This window comes from Girardinichthys multiradiatus, chromosome 5 (assembly GCF_021462225.1).
Source record: "Girardinichthys multiradiatus isolate DD_20200921_A chromosome 5, DD_fGirMul_XY1, whole genome shotgun sequence".
NCBI lineage: Eukaryota > Metazoa > Chordata > Actinopteri > Cyprinodontiformes > Goodeidae > Girardinichthys > Girardinichthys multiradiatus.
Window position 1 is genome coordinate 48,025,965 of NC_061798.1, and position 18,587 is coordinate 48,044,551.

The 18,587-nt window shown below is 40.7% G+C and overlaps 1 protein-coding gene across 5 annotated transcripts in view; it reads right to left on the reverse strand.

The window, feature by feature from the left end:
* cntln (centlein, centrosomal protein) overlaps positions 1–18,587 on the reverse strand; it is a 138,616-nt gene that overhangs the window by 88,147 nt on the left and 31,882 nt on the right. For all 5 annotated transcript variants that reach the window (XR_007038359.1, XM_047366182.1, XM_047366185.1 and 2 more), the window contains 3 exons: positions 14,533–14,652; positions 6,268–6,389; positions 942–1,058 (listed from right to left, as the gene is read on the reverse strand). Coding sequence is in view for 4 of the 5 variants with exons in the window: in XM_047366182.1 (XP_047222138.1) it covers positions 942–1,058; positions 6,268–6,389; positions 14,533–14,652 (359 nt within the window). In the remaining variant the exon portion in view is untranslated. The remainder of the gene's footprint in view (positions 1–941; positions 1,059–6,267; positions 6,390–14,532; positions 14,653–18,587) is intronic.

Genomic DNA, 18,587 nt, shown 5'->3' on the forward strand with positions numbered 1-18,587 from the left:
TGTCCAGATGCAGTCGCGTTTCTGCTCTCCCTATCAACAATACCTAAACTGTGGGTTTACACTTTTCAGAATCACTGATGTGATTCTGAAAACTTTCTTGCTCTACTATCCATACCCATGCCGTGGTACAACACCAACTTCAATGTATTTATTAGAACTTTTATCTCAAAGACCAACAGAAAGTAGTTTATATAGTTTATGGTTTTTAGTTTTTTGATTACAAACAAAAATCTTATCTGTATTTGTATTCAGCCCCATTACTTTGATACCCCAAAATAAAACCTATTGGAAACAATTGCCTTCAGAAGTTATCTAACTAATTAATAGAGTCCTCCTGGCTTCAGGGATTGGTTGAAGAACGTTAGTAACAAAAAGCTTAATGAAGACCATTGTAACTCTGGAAAACTATGTTGTATTGTCCTCAAATCTGACCTTTATGGAAGAGTGTTGAGAAAGTAATTGTTGAAATAACAAGAAGAACAAGAAGCCATATGTGCAGTTTGCCACAAACGGTGTAGGACAGCATTTCCCAATTCTTGTCCTCAAGGCCTCCCCTTCATGTTATGCGTTTCTTTTCTGCCACACACCTTACTTGAATAATTAATGGTGGCATCTGCTGCAGTTTGTGGTATGCTGAGGAGCTTATGTAATCATCTGAATCAGGTGTGCTGGATCAGTGACACATGTAAAACATGAAGGACAGTGGGCCCTTACCACCAGGGCTGGGTAACACTGAAACATGGTGGTGGCAGTATCATACTGGGGGACTGCTGGTCAGCGTTGACCGTAGAAGAAGGTGAAAAAGTCAAGGCAATTCTGGAAAAACACTGCCAAAGACTTGAAACTGATGAGTAACAATTTTTTTAAACAAGTTTGGGAACATGCACCACACTGCAGTGCCACCATTTTCAGGCCTGTGATTTTAAATGCAGGTCACTTACTTTTCAGTGATGAGCTTTCTATTGAGGTTTTTCAAGTAGGCCAGCTCGTTCCACACAGCATCGCTGTTCTCCTGTCGTAGCTGCCACGGCTCTGGGCGCTGTCTTCTTCCACCTGACCTACACACACACACACACACACACACACACACACACACAGTATGTAAGTGAAACTGTAGAGGCAAGCAAATGCTGAGATAAAAACTGAACAAACAACTCCACTTGCACACACGTAGAACGCAAACCTATAACAAGAGAAAATCGTTGGTACTGTAGATCACCTTGCTGCCTTTGGCAACCCACATGGGGGTAATGAGGCCCCCTCTGTTTTTGCTATTCAGCCATATTTAGTGGTATTCAAATGAGCAGCCTTGACTTTGACACTTCATGTACACATTTCTGCATGTTTGTTTAAAGCTCAGGGCACTGCCCGTGTGGCAGGGCAGTCGAGCATTCCCTGTGCACCATGCAAATGTAAATAGTGGCAAAAACACACTCGCAAACGAGGTCATTCAAATGTCTACACCTCACTTATGAATACTTAATGACACTTTGTGCTCAGTAGCTGCTGCCTCTGTTGAATTCCCCCTCTCCACCCGTATACACATACACACCCACACAGTCCTGCTCAGCCCCATCTGCATCCATGCAAGCATCCAACTCATCAATCAGCCCAAGCGCAACATATTCAATTCCAATTAGGCTTTCATTTACAAACTCAAACAGGATTTAGTGAGAAATCCACAAATTGCAAAAGAAGCTGATGAGAATACGTTCTTCTCTCTCTCTTTCACACACATAACAACAGTCTCCCATTTTCGTTCAATCAATGTGATAGAGGTGTGGAAATGGATTGAGGGTCACAAAGCTCTTTTTCCCGTGGTCATTATTGGCGATGAGGACGCCTTCACGCTAGGCTAATACTAGTTAAACCCTGGTACCTGGGAGTTAGAGGCTGCAGTGGAATGCCAAATGTTTTCATTTAATACTGCAACTGCCCCAGTGAGCAATTTCAAGCTATTGGACGACTCTGCAGAATACAAGTGTGATTATTGTGGTTATGCCATCTGTGGGTGTGCACTACTTTTTCAGAGTTGGAGAACGTTTTTCAAAATTTTTCTAAGTAAACACATTTTTAATGTGGCCATAGGCATGAAAAGTACACAATATTTAAGAAAAAACACTGGTAATGAAGAAAAGACACATGAAGACGCATGAAGAAAAGAAGCTGAGGAAATAACTGAAATCTGTCGGTATTTAGAAAGCCACCCTGCCTCCTTTCAGTGCCAGCCCATTTTGGCTGGTTTAGTCCTAACTAACTGTTCATAAAAAAACTCTCTCATAACCAACGTATCCAAAAAAAGCATTTCATGATGGATTAAAGAAAAGAGCTCTCTCAATACTTTGGAACCTTACTGATGGGACATATGCTGGGGGTTCTGGTTACAGATATTTCTAAAATGAACACTGTTGGGGCATTTCTCACTAGGTTTCTGGATGAGGAGTCAAAACAATAATCAGAGAAGATGTCCAAGAGCCAAGCACCATTTATAGAGTTTCAGAAAGACCTGGAATTAGCAGGAACTGTTTTTCCATGTAATAATAGGAAACACACCATGGCCTCTATACTTGCTTACTACACAAAACTCCACTGCTGAAGAAAAGCACACTGAAGCTTGTCTGCTACACAACATTTAGACAAGCTAATGACATACTAGGAGCAGCAACAGTTTGCTCATGAGACTCTTTGGATGTCACTGCACACACCAGCCAGAGGGGACAAATGGACATCAACCTAAAAACACCGTACCAACGTTGAAGTGTGACATGAGAACATTATGGTGGGGGGATGTTTATCAGCAACCTTTCAGGTAGATGTCTTATAACTCAATGATGAACCATCAATTGGTTTTAGAGAAAAATAAAACCTGACTTGAATCTAGTTTAAAATCTATGGAAGGCAATAAACACCAGAGTAAATAAAAAAGACCCCCAGAACCTTCAAAGTTTGAAGATGTGAAAGAAGGGATCAAAACTACATTTTAGCAATGCATGTGACCGGTTTATCCATACGGGAGATGTCTTAAAAGGTGTAATTATCAAAAGTCCCTGAATTTGTTCAATACGTAATTCCTGTCATTCCTCTTTACTACATAAAAGTTATGGACTTGTTTGGATTTAATTATAGGAGTGGGCATTTTGTGTGGATTTCATGTGAATAGCTCATTAGAAATACATTTACTGAGAAACCCTTTGATTGGGAATGAGGATTCTCAATGTACCTTATCAGCTGAGACTGAAAATGGCTCTTTTATAGCAGTCACACAGTAAACGGCTTTAAAAGTAGCAAGACCACCTGCTGTTGTGAAAGTAAATGATAATTTATTCACAGCACTGTTTTAATTCTTACTGTGACTTCTTAGTGTGTATGTATCAACAGCAGTTATTAGGAAATATGTATGAAGCATTCGCAACTAATGGTAAATGTGTATAAACTGTAATTTGTTTACAGTGCGCTGAAAAACTGTTGAACATGGAGCCAGGAGAGAGCTTTCTTTCTCTGGCCTCGGAGCACGTTCCCCCATGGCCTCCCAGTTTCCATTATTAAGCAGGAGGAGATAGAAAGAACTTTTCCAAACGGCTGCGGCTAATTGCTCTGAAACAGGGGGAATCTGTTTATGGGCGCAACTTTGATCAGAGTACGGATGCTTTAATAACCTTTAATTTTATTTGCTCACCCCCATCATCCCCAGTCTGATTAAAAAAAAAACAAATCTCTTCTCTAATATAAATAAGAATCAGATTTTTCTCTCTCCATGATATTTTGAGGAAATATGGTGATACAGTAATAGTAAATGGCAGGGTGGTCTCAGTGGACTGGCCAACTGCACACACCCCCTGCATGTTGATAAGCAAATGGACCTTTGCTATTATTTTTGATTGCCAAGTATATATTTCCAGGCTGGCACCAGTGATTACTCCCGTTGTTGACTTCGTTCATCGTCCAGCCCAGATCAGCCAAATTTCTGTATTTCAACAAACAAATACCTGCACCAGTTTAATGACTCAAGCCTGTCAATAGTTAACAGAGTTGTTTCAGCTGGCCATGCTGAGAACAATGTAAAGGATTATAAAACCTCCTTGAAGAAGATAAACCAACATGTAAAGTGACTGAACGTGTTGGTTAGTCAAAGGAATTAATGTCAAGATAAGTCTACCACCAGCTCCACACCAAACAACCGCTGCAACCGACTGCAGGTACCAATTTTCGAAAACAATGGAACCAGGCTGAAGTTGACATTGTCGAGCAGAAGTAAGTCAGAACCAGTAGCAACTAACTGCTGACTAGTTGACCACCAAAGAAAATATGATGCAAAATCACTGAACAGGGCTGCTGCTGAATACGTTTCTATTGACCAGTTCCATGCCTATTTCCCAATTAATTGCACAACTGAATGCCTACTTCTATAAAGGATATTAAAACATCTTTTAAAATTATCTGCTCAACTGTTTTTAATTTTCTTTTTCTAAAAGGGGTGCTTATTTGCTCACAACTTATTGCTTTTGCAAAAAATTAAGAAAATGAAAATATATTCCTACAGTAAATAGCTCTAGTTTTCTGATCTTTATCACAAAAGGACTCTATGTCATATCCAAAACGGTATCAAGTAGCAAATATTTTTCTTAGTATGAGTAGCAGGTTTGAAATTATAACACAGTACCAATGGTTGCATCTCATAAAGTTACCGTATCTCGCCTGCTAGAGAGAAACGAGACTCTCTGTCAAACTAAGAACCAGATTATCATAAAGGATGGAAACTATTTGCTGAAACCTTCCCAGACAGATGCACAAACTGCAGCAAGTCGACACACAAGGACTGACAGAGGTACAGATTCTGCTTTCGGTCCTGCACACAATAACGAAACAAAAATCTACTTTTGTGCGTCTTTCCAAAAAGGCATCAACACAGCAGGAAAGCTCCAAGAAGATCCCTAACAAGCTCAAAATGCAATGAGACTGTGTGGCGATCCCCACTGACTTGTTAGGGCCCTGATTTCCTCACACTAATGGGAGTTTCTAAATCATGTTCTGTTGTCTTTCATTCAGACTAGCCTTACCCCAGTGGGTTTAATGGCTGTTTAAGAATGTGGCTTAATGCCAAATGAATGCCAAGATCATAACACTGAGTGAGTGGCTGCTGCCAAGGAAGGTTCTGAGTGAAAAGGGCAAAGCTGCCTAATATATCAATATCATGTCAAAGCATTTCTGAAATACAGATACACTGACAGCAAAGTCAAGCCCAAAGCCTTCCATACATGTAAATAAAAATTACAGAGAACATGAATGTTTTATTTTCACATCAAAGTTATTATTCAGACACTGATGAAGGAACATTTTTTAAAGATTTCCCTGATAACCTGCTAAAATGTATAGCTGCAGTGTTCCTGATGTTGACGATCCCTCTACGTCTCTGTCTCAGACACATCCTAAGAGCTGCAGTGAGCCAACATGAGTCGAGTCAAGCCCGGAGCTGAACGTGTTCTCTCGCCTGCTGCACTTTCACACAGGCTCACATCGCACTGCTGTTTTCTTTAATTAACCCGGAGAGAAAACAGCTGAGAAAGTTAACACTTCTGCCCCTTATGGCCACCAAATATACACATCTTTACCTGCATTTACATGGTTTCAGTGACGACGGGTTGGAGAAAAAAAAAGGAAGAGTGATAAAAGACAGTGAGACAAAAGAGAAAACGAGACCATATGTTAATGACATTTTGCTAAAAATGTTCCACTTTTGTGTAAAACATCCTGCGGTTACTGCTGAAGATAACAGGTTTAAGCAGGAAATGGCCCTCTCCCTTCCTACACCCACCCTCCACAGGCCTGCTCAAACACCTTGCACCCCCAGGACCAGACACCTCCAGCCTCTGGCTCTCACATCTTAATGAACGCCGAGGGAGAAGAGACGCAGAAGCACATATACGCTTGGCACAAAACGTACCAAATTGACCGGCTTTAAAACCTCTGAGCTTTTTAAAGGTAAAGGCAGAATTCCTCCTACTTCCCTAAATCCAGCACTCAGGTCTTGCCAGACAACATGTGGAGAGAAATGAGCCCTAAGACAATTTGTGAAGGGTTTCATGGGACTTTTAACATGAGGTAAGGTGAGTCATGTGTTTTAAAAGGTCTTCTACTCAGTGCTGCTGGGTGGAACTGGAGGTCATCCTTGTTGTATTGTATTTGGACCACTTTTGGATTGAGTGACAGTGCTTCTGTCACCTCTGGATGACAAGACATTACAGATGATGAGGTAAACGGTGTACTTACAAGCCATGTGATTTCTCCATCTCTTTCATCTGATCTCGGATGGTCTTGAAGTTGGTTTGGATCAAACATAAACGTTCACGGCGTTTATCGTGAACCTTCCTCAGCTCCTCATTCTCTTCTGTCTACAAGGAACAAGAACAAAACTGTTTCTCTCAGAAGTTAATTAAGTTGACTTTACTTTCAATTTGAGCCACTAATAAATCCCATGTACAGTAAAGCATTCACACCCTTTTTCCCCCGTCTTGTCTCGTTAGAACCACAACCTGGGATTTTATATCACAGAACAATAAGTAGCGCATAAGTGTAGAGCTGAACAAAAATTTATTTTTTTTTAGATGGTGTGTATTTGTTTTTTCCATTTGCATTGGTGTTTCCTTTCTTCCAAGACGGCCCTGTTTTCCTCCATCCATCGACCCCTCAGCTCTGACCAGCTTCCTGTCCATGTCTCATCTGACCAGAGCACCTTCTTCCACATATTTGCTTTGGCAAAATAGCTTGTAGCAAACAAACTCTTAAAGGCTTTCTTTCAACAATGGGTGTGTTCTTGCCACCCTTCCATACAGACCAGATTTCTATGGAGTGCGAAACAAATTATTATTATTGTTAACAGGTTTTCTCACCTGAGCTTTGGATCTCTGCAGCTCCTCCAGAGCCACCATGGGCCTCTTGGCTGCTTCCCTAAATAGTACTGTTTCTGACTGTCTGTTAACGTGGACATCCTAGTCTTGGTAGTAGGGCTGCACGGTGTAAGCAAATATTGCGATGGCAATAATATTGGTAAATATTGCTCCAATGATATTAAATGCCTTTTTTCTTCTTTCTTCTCTTTCTCATCTATGCTTCCATCACTCTGTGACCTTTAGTATTTTGGGCACTGTCCTTTGGGTCCACTGTGAGCATCTGCTGCTGTGAGACTCTGTCCAACTGGCTGAATATTACATTAGCATAGAAAATGTAAGTTCATAGCACTATATTAGCCAACAATAACTGTACTCTAAACATTCCTTTGTGATATGGGTATTGCACTAGAGCTGAAACAATTAATTGGATTAGTCATGATTAATCGATTATTCAAATAATTGTCAACTTATCAACTAGTAATCAAATAATTGTTAACTGGAGTATACAGACTATAAAACATGCAATTTGCTGAAAGAACAACCGACTCAGAGCATTAACTAGGCCAAAATTGTAGAAAAAAAATCTTCATTTTGCATTTATGATGGAAAACACTATTTGTCTGTAAATATGCTCTATCCAGAACTCCTCAAGTGGCATAGCTATAGCTTCGGCTGGGTCAAATTGTGTAAAGAAAAAAAAACTCCTTTCAAAAGGGGACATATCATGCTTTTAAATCGTTTTTTACCCTTAAATCCTTCAGTTGTGGTCTATATAAGGTCAAACTGCAATGATTTGGTCTGAACTCCTTGTTCTTGTAGCTCCACAGGCTCCTCTTTGACCTGTTCTGAGGAGCGTTTGAGAGAAATTCATTTTGCTGCAGTCTCTTTAAACGTTACTGAGGTATTTTACACCCACACCCCTTGAGGTCAAAGAGCGCTCCGCTTTAACCCGTTGAGCCATTGTAGTAGTTTGATAACAATTATCTAGTGCCGCAGAGACAAGATAAAAAACAGCAAATATAAAACAGTTTCTGTAATAATAATATTAAAAACACGCAGTACGGTTCTGTCCTCAAGGAACTAAAAGCAGCACACAGCACTAACATCAGCAGAAAACCTGATGCTGCTGCTATCAGAATAATGACCAGGACATCATATCAACACAATAAATTCATGTCTAAAATAAAGTTTGTCGTCATGTTAGCGTTATTTGCAGCTTACTGTGTCCGTCGTTCTCATAGACAGAAGGAACTGACCCTTAATCAGATGAAGTCTTTCAGCAAATCCTTCTTGATACTGGTGGAGGTTGCTGAAGAACTCGTCCTTGAAGCGCTTCATGCAGATGAAGAGGAATTTCCCCACTGATGTAGGGACATTTTCATGAAAAATAAAATTTAACCAGGAACTTTGAATTGGTTCTGATGCTGGGGGACGGTATAAGGAATTGTGTGGATTAATACAGCCAACAACCGAAGTGAACTTATCCTCGTTCAGCGTAGGCATACTTGAGCTTGGACTACAAAATCGCAATGAGAAACGCGAAATTGATCAGCCGGATGTCCATGACCTTATTTAGCAGTTCCGCAGCAAATACTGTGACGTAACAGTTGGAAAAACGTAACAGATAGATAGAGATAGAGAAAACTGAACGGACTGAAAAATATGACCCAAGCAGAGTAAAAAGATCGCTCCGCTACACCTGGAGACTAAATTAAACTTTTCTGCACTCCTACAGGCTCCAAGTACACAACAAAATGTATTTAAAGGCTAGAAAATTGGACTTTGCATGAAATGTCCCCTTTAAGCCCCTTTTGCTATCCAATTATTATTTAATTAATCGCAAAAACAAAACAAAAAAAGACAACGTATTAGCTAAATAATCGTTAGTTGCCGCTCTATATTGCACACCTCGGTATTGCGATATATTGTGCAGCCCTGCTTAGTAGGTTTGCAGCTGGGCCACAATGTTTCCAGTTATGTTCTCTAACAAACATCTGAGGCCTTCACAGAAAAGATGAATTTAAACACGAGTTAAAACTCCATTTACTAATCAGGGGAGATATGAAGGCAGTTGTTTGCAATGGATTTCATTTAGGGGTATCACACTGAAGGGGACTGAATAGAAAAACACTACATCACATTTTTCAGATTTTTATAAAACTATTGAAACAATTTTTGAAAACCATGCAACATTTTACTTCCACATCACAATACTGCAATACCGTGTGTTGGTCTACCACATACAATCCCAGTAAATTTGATTACAGTTCAAGGTTGTAATGTGACTAAATGCGAAAAAGTTTACTTATTAAATATACTTTACAAAATATAAAGGACACGCCTCATGATGGATGTTATTTTCAAACTCAAACTCTTTCTCAGCCTCTTGCAGCCTATGGTTGGGGTCAATGCCACCATTAAACAGAGCCCTGCTGTCAGGACTTAAAACTGACACATAAAGACAACGCTCATCACTTAGCTTCTAAAGGAAAAATCTACGGATCATCAAATTACTTTCACAAATACGTCCACTTATCATCACTGCTTCAGAGGAAGCTTCTGGGTCTACCTGCAGTTTTGCACATTTACATTTAAACTGTCCAAAAGCTGAGTGACACCTCCTTAGTTTCAGGGGTTAATTGATGGGTAAGCAGCAGCACTAAAACAAAACAAGTATAAACACTTTTATACAATCAGAGAAACATAGTGGTGTTACAAGCTTATGACGTGGAAGGGCAGTGATTCTGTTTCTAGTTTTGATGCTGACATTTTTGTTGACAGCTATTAAAACGCACCAAATATTGGCTCCTGCACTAAAGAAGGAGTGGGAGAAGACAACATATGGATTTTTCTTGTCAGCGTTCCCCTCCTCCCCATCACACTGACCTTAACAACGAGGGCAACCGAGAAAATACTTTCAACCTACATGACAGAACTGAGGAGAGAGTAAAGGAGCAGAGAAAGTCAGCTCCTAAAAGTGGAAGAAAGAGTAAGACAGAAAACAGAGAAATTAGAAACAGAAGAGAGAGAAAAGGAAAAGTGAACGGAAGAGTGCAGGACAGGTTTCTGCTTGAGTGGCCAGGGCTGGCGAGAGTTGTCGAGAGCTTTCTGAAGGGAAGGAGCTTGTTTACTGCTGATATGACATGGCTACCCTGCAGAGAGGGAAATGCAAGCCCTCAGCCCTGTTATTATTAACAAGGACAAAGAGAACAGAGAGAGCACACAAACATGCGCCGGACACACAACAAGTGCGTGTACACACATGCAATGTGCATCTATGCTGCCAATGTGACAAGTATGGATTTTTCCCCAGTGTGGATTATTCACAGAGGACATCTGCGAGACATCCTTGGCCTCTTCAAGCCACCCCCGACCTCTCAAAAACAAGGCTCTAATGAAAGGGGCCAGAAAGGAGCAGCGCTAACTGGAGAAACCAGCAGCTGGAGGAAGATGCTGAAGAGTTGTGGCTGACTGATAGAGGAGTGGAGGGCTGGAAGAAAGCAAGTGGCAGGGCATTAGCCACATCATGGCTTCCCAGGCTCCTAACTGAACTCCCCCATGGCAACTGAGCTCTAGTCATCAGACCCTTGCCCACCGATCAATACACCCCCGCACTCAGCCAGCATACACATCCGTGGACGATCAAGCTGAAAAATAATTACACTGAAACAAGTACTTTTTACTTTAAACGGAGCTGAAGAAAAAAGAAGCCAATGTTAAGAGAAATGTTTGTTTGTCTCCTGTTAATGGTTAGGTTTAACATGTCAACACCCAAACCCAATGGGAAAGGAGAGAGGGATATGAGAAATGTGAGAGGAACCGACAAGATAGGGCAGCTGATGGAAGACATATTTTCTAAAGGATAAAACCCTTTAATCCCACCCTGAACTAATGCCCTCATTAATCTGGTTACATTTTTCTGTGCATACCTTCACTAAATGCTCTTCAACTGGTAGACAACTAAATGGCACCATTAACCAAGACAGTCATGCATGTTGTCTGAATTGATATCGAGCATTAACTGTCTGCTAGTGATGTAATTCAGGTGCTTCACATCTGACAAGGAAATGATGCCTGATGTATGTCAGAGGATTGTGCTCAAAGGGAGCTGACCTTTGTTTAGTCACTCAGCCACTGGTCAGCTGCAAAGATGGAGCGGATGAAGTAAAGCAGTGAGGAGAGCGTGACAAGCCAGAAAGTCTACATAAAAATAAGAAAATGTGCTCTGATGCATTTAAAGGAGGAATACATTTAAGGCTGTAAAAGACAGAAGTTAAAGACAAATACTAAGCACATATCTGCAAAGAGTTGATGAGAAGTAAAAAGAATTTAAGAAGGCATCACTGAGTGTGTGAAGGTTGAGGGACCAATAAATTGTTAAAGGAGGACAAAAAAATTACTGCTGGTTTTACTTTCACTAAAGTAGCTCCTCTCTTGTTAATTCCCTGCTTAAACACTGTCGCTCTGCATATTTGTGTGAACAACTAGCACTACCCTGGAGGTCAATAAAATGGATGCTACGCCTTCTTTACTCAGTAATTCAATGTAAAAAAAAAAAAACACAGAGTAAATCTTACTGTAGAAAATAAAGCTCATTAAACTGATTAAATGCAAAAAGTCTAAAATACAAAGAAAGAGAAAGAAGATAGCAATGTTCAGTTCAGCATAAAACCTAAACCATTATTATTCTCTGATGTTTTGCTTCCATTGGACATTTTATTTAAAATCTTTAAGGTTTCTCTTATTTAACAGTTCCTCTACTTTCTCATGGTCTTTTAAAGTTTCTCTTTAGGATTTACCTGTTTTTTACTTATTGTCCTTTATTGATCTCTACCCAACAGCTCTGATCAGCTTCCTTTTCCCTGCTGAACAACAGCATCCCCACAGCATGACACTGCCACTAGCGTGCGTCACCATGGAGATCTTGCTGTCTCTACTGCATGGCAAACGGTAATCCTCAGATGACTTTTTATCAACAATGGCTTTATTTCTGGCACTTTCCAGATCTGTGGAATGCATGAATAATAGTTGTCATGTCAGATTCTCCCACCTAAGCTGTGAAAAAGAAGTCCAGTTAACTTTTATGTAAGCACTTAGGACGGATGACCGAGACTCTAGACCAGCGAACATTGTTGTCCATCTTGTTGATGTTAATTCAATTCAATTCAGTTTATTTATATAGCGCCAATTCACAACACATGTCGTCTCATGGCTCTTCACAACAGTCAGGTTCATACAGGTCCTTCTCAAAATATTAGCATATTGTGATAAAGTTCATTATTTTCCATAATGTCATGATGAAAATTTAACATTCATATATTTTAGATTCATTGCACACTAACTGAAATATTTCAGGTCTTTTATTGTCTTAATACGGATGATTTTGGCATACAGCTCATGAAAACCCAAAATTCCTATCTCACAAAATTAGCATATCATTAAAAGGGTCTCTAAACGATCTATGAACCTAATCATCTGAATCAACGAGTTAACTCTAAACACCTGCAAAAGATTCCTGAGGCCTTTAAAACTCCCAGCCTGGTTCATCACTCAAAACCCCAATCATGGGTAAGACTGCCGACCTGACTGCTGTCCAGAAGGCCACTATTGACACCCTCAAGCAAGAGGGTAAGACACAGAAAGAAATTTCTGAACGAATAGGCTGTTCCCAGAGTGCTGTATCAAGGCACCTCAGTGGGAAGTCTGTGGGATGGAAAACGTGTGGCAGAAAACGCTGCACAACGAGAAGAGGTGACCGGACCCTGAGGAAGATTGTGGAGAAGGGCCGATTCCAGACCTTGGGGGACCTGCGGAAGCAGTGGACTGAGTCTGGAGTAGAAACATCCAGAGCCACCGTGCACAGGCGTGTGCAGGAAATGGTCTACAGGTGCTGCATTCCCCAGGTCAAGCCACTTTTGAACCAGAAACAGCGGCAGAAGCGTCTGACCTGGGATACAGAGAAGCAGCACTGGACTGTTGCTCAGTGGTCCAAAGTACTTTTTTCGGATGAAAGCAAATTCTGCATGTCATTCGGAAATCAAGGTGCCAGAGTCTGGAGGAAGACTGGGGAGAAGGAAATGCCAAAATGCCAGAAGTCCAGTGTCAAGTACCTACAGTCAGTGATGGTCTGGGGTGCCGTGTCAGCTGCTGGTGTTGGTCCACTGTGTTTTATCAAGGGCAGGGTCAATGCAGCTAGCTATCAGGAGATTTTGGAGCACTTCATGCTTCCATCTGCTGAAAAGCTTTATGGAGATGAAGATTTCATTTTTCAGCACAACCTGGCACCTGCTCACAGTGCCAAAACCACTGGTAAATGGTTTACTGACCATGGTATCACTGTGCTCAATTGGCCTGCCAACTCTCCTGACCTGAACCCCATAGAGAATCTGTGGGATATTGTGAAGAGAACGTTGAGAGACTCAAGACCCAACACTCTGGATGAGCTAAAGGCCGCTATCGAAGCATCCTGGGCCTCCATAAGACCTCAGCAGTGCCACAGGCTGATTGCCTCCATGCCACGCCGCATTGAAGCAGTCATTTCTGCCAAAGGATTCCCGACCAAGTATTGAGTGCATAACTGTACATGATTATTTGAAGGTTGACGTTTTTTGTATTAAAAACACTTTTCTTTTATTGGTCGGATGAAATATGCTAATTTTGTGAGATAGGAATTTTGGGTTTTCATGAGCTGTATGCCAAAATCATCCATATTAAGACAATAAAAGACCTGAAATATTTCAGTTAGTGTGCAATGAATCTAAAATATATGAATGTTAAATTTTCATCATGACATTATGGAAAATAATGAACTTTATCACAATATGCTAATATTTTGAGAAGGACCTGTATATTCCAATTAATCCTAACCATTGAACAGTGCAGTCAGATTCAGTTATTTATTCAAATTGGTTAAAACATTTAAGGAAACCCAGCAGATTGCATCCAGTCAGTGACTTGCAGCATTCTCTCCTCCTGGATGAGCATGTAGAGACAGTGGACAGTCACTGGCGTTGACTTTGCAGCAATCCCTCATACTGAGCATGCATGTAGCGACAGTGGAGAGGAAAAACTCTCTTTTAACAGGAAGAAACCTCCAGCAGAACCAGGCTCAGTGTGAGCAGCCATCTGCCACGACTGACTGGGGGTTTGAGAGAACAGAGCAGAGACACAAAGAGAACAAAGAAGCACTGATCCAGGAGTACTTTCTATGGGAAGGAAAAGTAAATGTTAATGGATGTAGCTCCTTTAGTCGTTTCACCTAGAAAGAAAGAACAGATAAACTCTGAGCCAGTTTTCAAGGTTAGAGTCTGAAAGAGAGCTCAGTCAATCGCCATGTCTAGGAGAGAGAAAGGGTTAAACACTAAAAGACAGGGTTATGTGGATCATCTGTAGAAGGTGAGCATTAAGTTGTTGCCATGTTAAAAGTCTGTGTTAGGTTTGGCATTTTTTTATATTTTCTTAGAAATAGGAACATATGGTGTCATTGCTGGCAACAGATTAAGATTCTATTTAAAATATATTTTTTACTAAACTCTCTGCTATGTGTCAACACAACACTGGTTTATCCCCTGCGTTTAAGAGCATTTTAGTGCCCCAGGACTTTTGCACAGAGCTGCATATGCTAAAATATTTAGTTAGTGGTTACCTTGAGTTGCAGCAGCTCCTCCAGGTCTTGAATTCTTTGTTCTGCTTCGATCCTCCTCCCACTACTCAGCCCCACACTGCTGGCTGGGGAGAGAGACCTGGACCGCTGCACAGGTGTACCCTGGGAAAGGTGAGCAAAGAAGCACTGAGCTGAAAACTTGTGCACACTTCACTTACAAAGACATTCACAAACCCATGCAGCAATTAACATCTGCAGAAACGCTGAGTGAATGCCAATAATGGAATTATATGTGTTCATCCTGTTCCCTTTTCACCTCGAGTAAAACATGAACATCGCCTTGCCTGGTGCGCACATATGCACACACACAAACAAACACGCTGCCAGAGGAATAAGGAGAGTCAGAGCAGTAGTCTGCAGCAGCTGAAAGGAGGAGGTGCACATCTGTGTGTGTCTGCGTGTTTGGAAGCAGCAGTTGCAAGCTGAGAGCAGCAAAGGTTTCTCCCTGCAACTGGCTAATGAGTATGTTCATTTCCATTTACATTGTTTCTTTGACAATAATGATGTCCCATTAGGGGAGACTAAAGGGGCTATAGATTCCAGAATGTGCTGGGCTTCATTACAAGAGGTGGGCAGGGAGGCCGCTCTAATTGCTCTACGAGGGGCCTCCAGGTTACACTTGATAGGACAACTGGAAGAGCTGCCGATTAGGAGGGGGTGCAGTTCACTAGCAAGTCTCTTCTGTAGAAAGAAATAAAGAAATGGAGAAGCGCTGGGGCCATGCTGTACAAAAGCAGTGGGAACAATATGCTAGTGGAATATGAATATGAGAGGATAGGAGGCCCCATGCGGTGCCAAGGAGGGCTGACCAGATGGCAGGCTAAAATATGCAATGCGACTAAATGCCCAATAGTCCTTGGGCAGAGGAGTAAAGGAGAGGGAGGAGGATAAAGCGAGGGGGTTAATGATGAGATTGTGCACAAGTTCAACATATCCACCAGAATTGTGTTTTAATCAACGCTTGCAGGTTGGGTGTCTGTTAAAATTACTGAACAGCAAGAGGATGTCTTCCTGAAGATACTTCTCAAGTCAGGCCTCAGATTCTTTATTACCTTTGTGGTGGGAATGACAGTGGCTCGCAAACGTATTCAAACCTTTTTATGTTTCCACATTTTGCCAGGTTATGCCCACAAAACAGAATGAAATTCATTAGAATTTTTTTTTTATTACAGAGGACCATAAAGCAGTGCGTAAATCTGAAGTGGAAGGAAAGTGGTTTTGCAGAAGCTGACTGGGCCATTCCAATTGAAGAACATGATCTGAACCACTCCATGAATGTTTAGGGTTGTCGTCCTGCTGGAAGATGTCTCAAGTCTTCTGCAGCCTGTAACAGGTTTTCTTCTAGGGTGCCCTTGTATTCAGTTCCATCCATCTCATCTCCAGCCAGCTTCCCCATTCTTGCAGAAGAAAAGCATCCCTACAGCCTGATTCTGCCACCACCATGTGCAGTAACTCTTCCTAAAGCTTGAGAATTTGGGTTAATAACTTAACTTAAATTTAAACTGAATTCCTCATCTGTCTGGTGTGCTCCTCGTTCTTGTTCTATATGTAGTTTGTGGTTGCAAGGTGACAAAATGGGAAAAATGTTCAAAGTGTTTAAATACTTCTGCAAGGCAGGGCATTAAGGACCCAGGTGGCACGGCAGCAGAGGAAAGAAGTGACAAAGCCAAGGTGGTGAGAAGCAGTGAAGTGTGACACAAGTTTATTTTATAACATTCTCGGACATGGCCAATTCAAGAAGGTCATGTGTGAAAGGCTGCGGCAGCTTAGAGGTCCACCCATCTTCTCAACCACGTAGCGGATCTGTCTTGTTGTTGGGCCAAAAGATTGGAGTACGTTTTGTGTTAGTGACACCTAATGTCAATGATGGAGACTAAGTGTCCCTAACTATGGCAGGTCCGGGATTTCAAATTAAAATCAGACATTTCATAGGCCATATGCATCGGATGCAGATGTGTCTATGGAGCTTACAGCATCAGCATACCTCAAAATCAATCACACCCCTGGCAAATTTAGATTTGAAGTTATTTCATTGAACCAAAACGTTGTTTTTTTTCCTTATTGGGAATGACAAAGGCATCTCCCAAAAGATGATCAAAAATGAAGAAGGAGAATCCGTTTTATGTGGGTTTTTTTTTTTAATTGCATGTTTAAAATAGTTTATCTTCTTCTTAATAATCACGATAAGCATCACACAAATCTAATGCTTCCTTTTACACTGGTACTTTTTTTAAATCGATCTTCTTTCCCAAAGAGCTCCATGTCTTTGGGGTTGGAGGGCCTCCTTGTTATCATCCTAATCTTTAGCTCCATCCACAGATCCTCTAACGAATTCAGTCCAAAGTTGGTACTCTGGCTGGGGTACTCCGAAATGTTAATGTCACTTACAGTCAGAAGAAACTTGTTTGTCATATAGAAAGATGACTTTAATCTCAATGTGTCTGTGGTAGGAATAATTTTGAGTCCAACTGTATATTAAAAAAGGTACAAAGAGGGAGAAACAACTCAGAACTGCTAGGTTTGCCACTATTAAGGTTCTGAAGAGAAGAGAAAAAAAAAAGTAAAATCTTTTGGATCATTTCAGTCCTATTTCAGCTCAGTATGCAATAAACAAAAATGAGCCTCTGCCATTGTGCCCATGTAAGTATTTTCTTACCATCTACAGTTTGTAAGAACTTTGGTAATATGTCTCCAACAACTATAATACCTACCGTTTATAGTTATGTATTTTGGTTTGCTCTGGGGTCATAATCTGTCTTTTATTACAAGTCAAGGTCAGAACCACAATTAATGAAAAAACGACTGTAAGATGAAATCTTCAGAAAGTAAAATACAATTAAACAAATCATATTTGAGATTTCTGGATTTTTCTGATTATTGATTTCCATAATTCATAAAAATATGCTAAGAAAAAAAAAAAAACAGATAACCAGTGATTAAGTACATGGGTAGAAAATGGTTGTTAATGGGGATATGTTTGGAAATGTGCCTTCGGGCCACAGTTGACCCTAGTGACCTGGTGTGCCAGGTCCTGTGAACATGCCTGCATGGGTACCAACCATGTGTTCTAACTCAGCCTTAATGACTTTATGCAACTAATTAGCAGATTGATCTGCATATTCCTGATAAGAGGAAGCCAATTGGCTTAGCCTGTCAGTACAACAGGGAAAAGACAAACGCCAAAATAGGAAATCCAAACCTTATCCTTAAAGAAGGGATGACCAATTATAAAGTCTAGCTTAAAGTGAATTTACTCTACAACAGGTTTTATGCAGTGTGTGTGTCTGTGGTGTAAAAAAGTCTTTAAGCTTTTATGTCTTCTATTTTTGCTTTTTGTTACGTGTTTCAGATCATCAACAAAACAAAATCAGACAAATATAAAACTGAGTTTTAAAAAAAGTATTTAAGGGAGAAAGCAATTCCCCTCTAAACATAATACCTGACTGAGCCGTTTTTAGCTGCCATCCAGTGTTTGCGATAACTGACAATAAGTCTTTATTATTTTGGCTCACTCATCTTTGCAGAATTGTTTTATGCAACATTGGAGCGGTTGTTTTTTACATAAATGGCCTGTTTAAAGTCATGCATCTTCATCAGATTTAAGACTTTGACTATGCCACCTCATTTGGTTATTTGTGAGCCAATCAGAGGTGGATTTGTTGGCCTGCATTTCCTGATCAACTCAAATGCTCTTGATGGTCATGAACTGATGGCCAGACAGTCTCCTTCAGGATCTTATGGTAGAAAGCAGAATGCATTGCTCCATCAATTACGGCAAGTCATCCAGGTTCTGAAGAAGCAAAGCAGCCCCAGGCCATCATACTACCACCAACATGTTTGACACACCTTCCAAATAGTTTCACTTTTGTCTCATCAGAATCTTTCACCAAATGTTTGGAGGATCAGGTTTTTTGGCAGACAGCTCTCCATTTTATCTTTGCCCAGCAGTGATTTTGGTCTTCAGATATTTCCATGGAGGCCATGTTTGCCCAGTCTCTTTCTTATTGATGAATTATCAACTCTGAGCAGGGAAAACA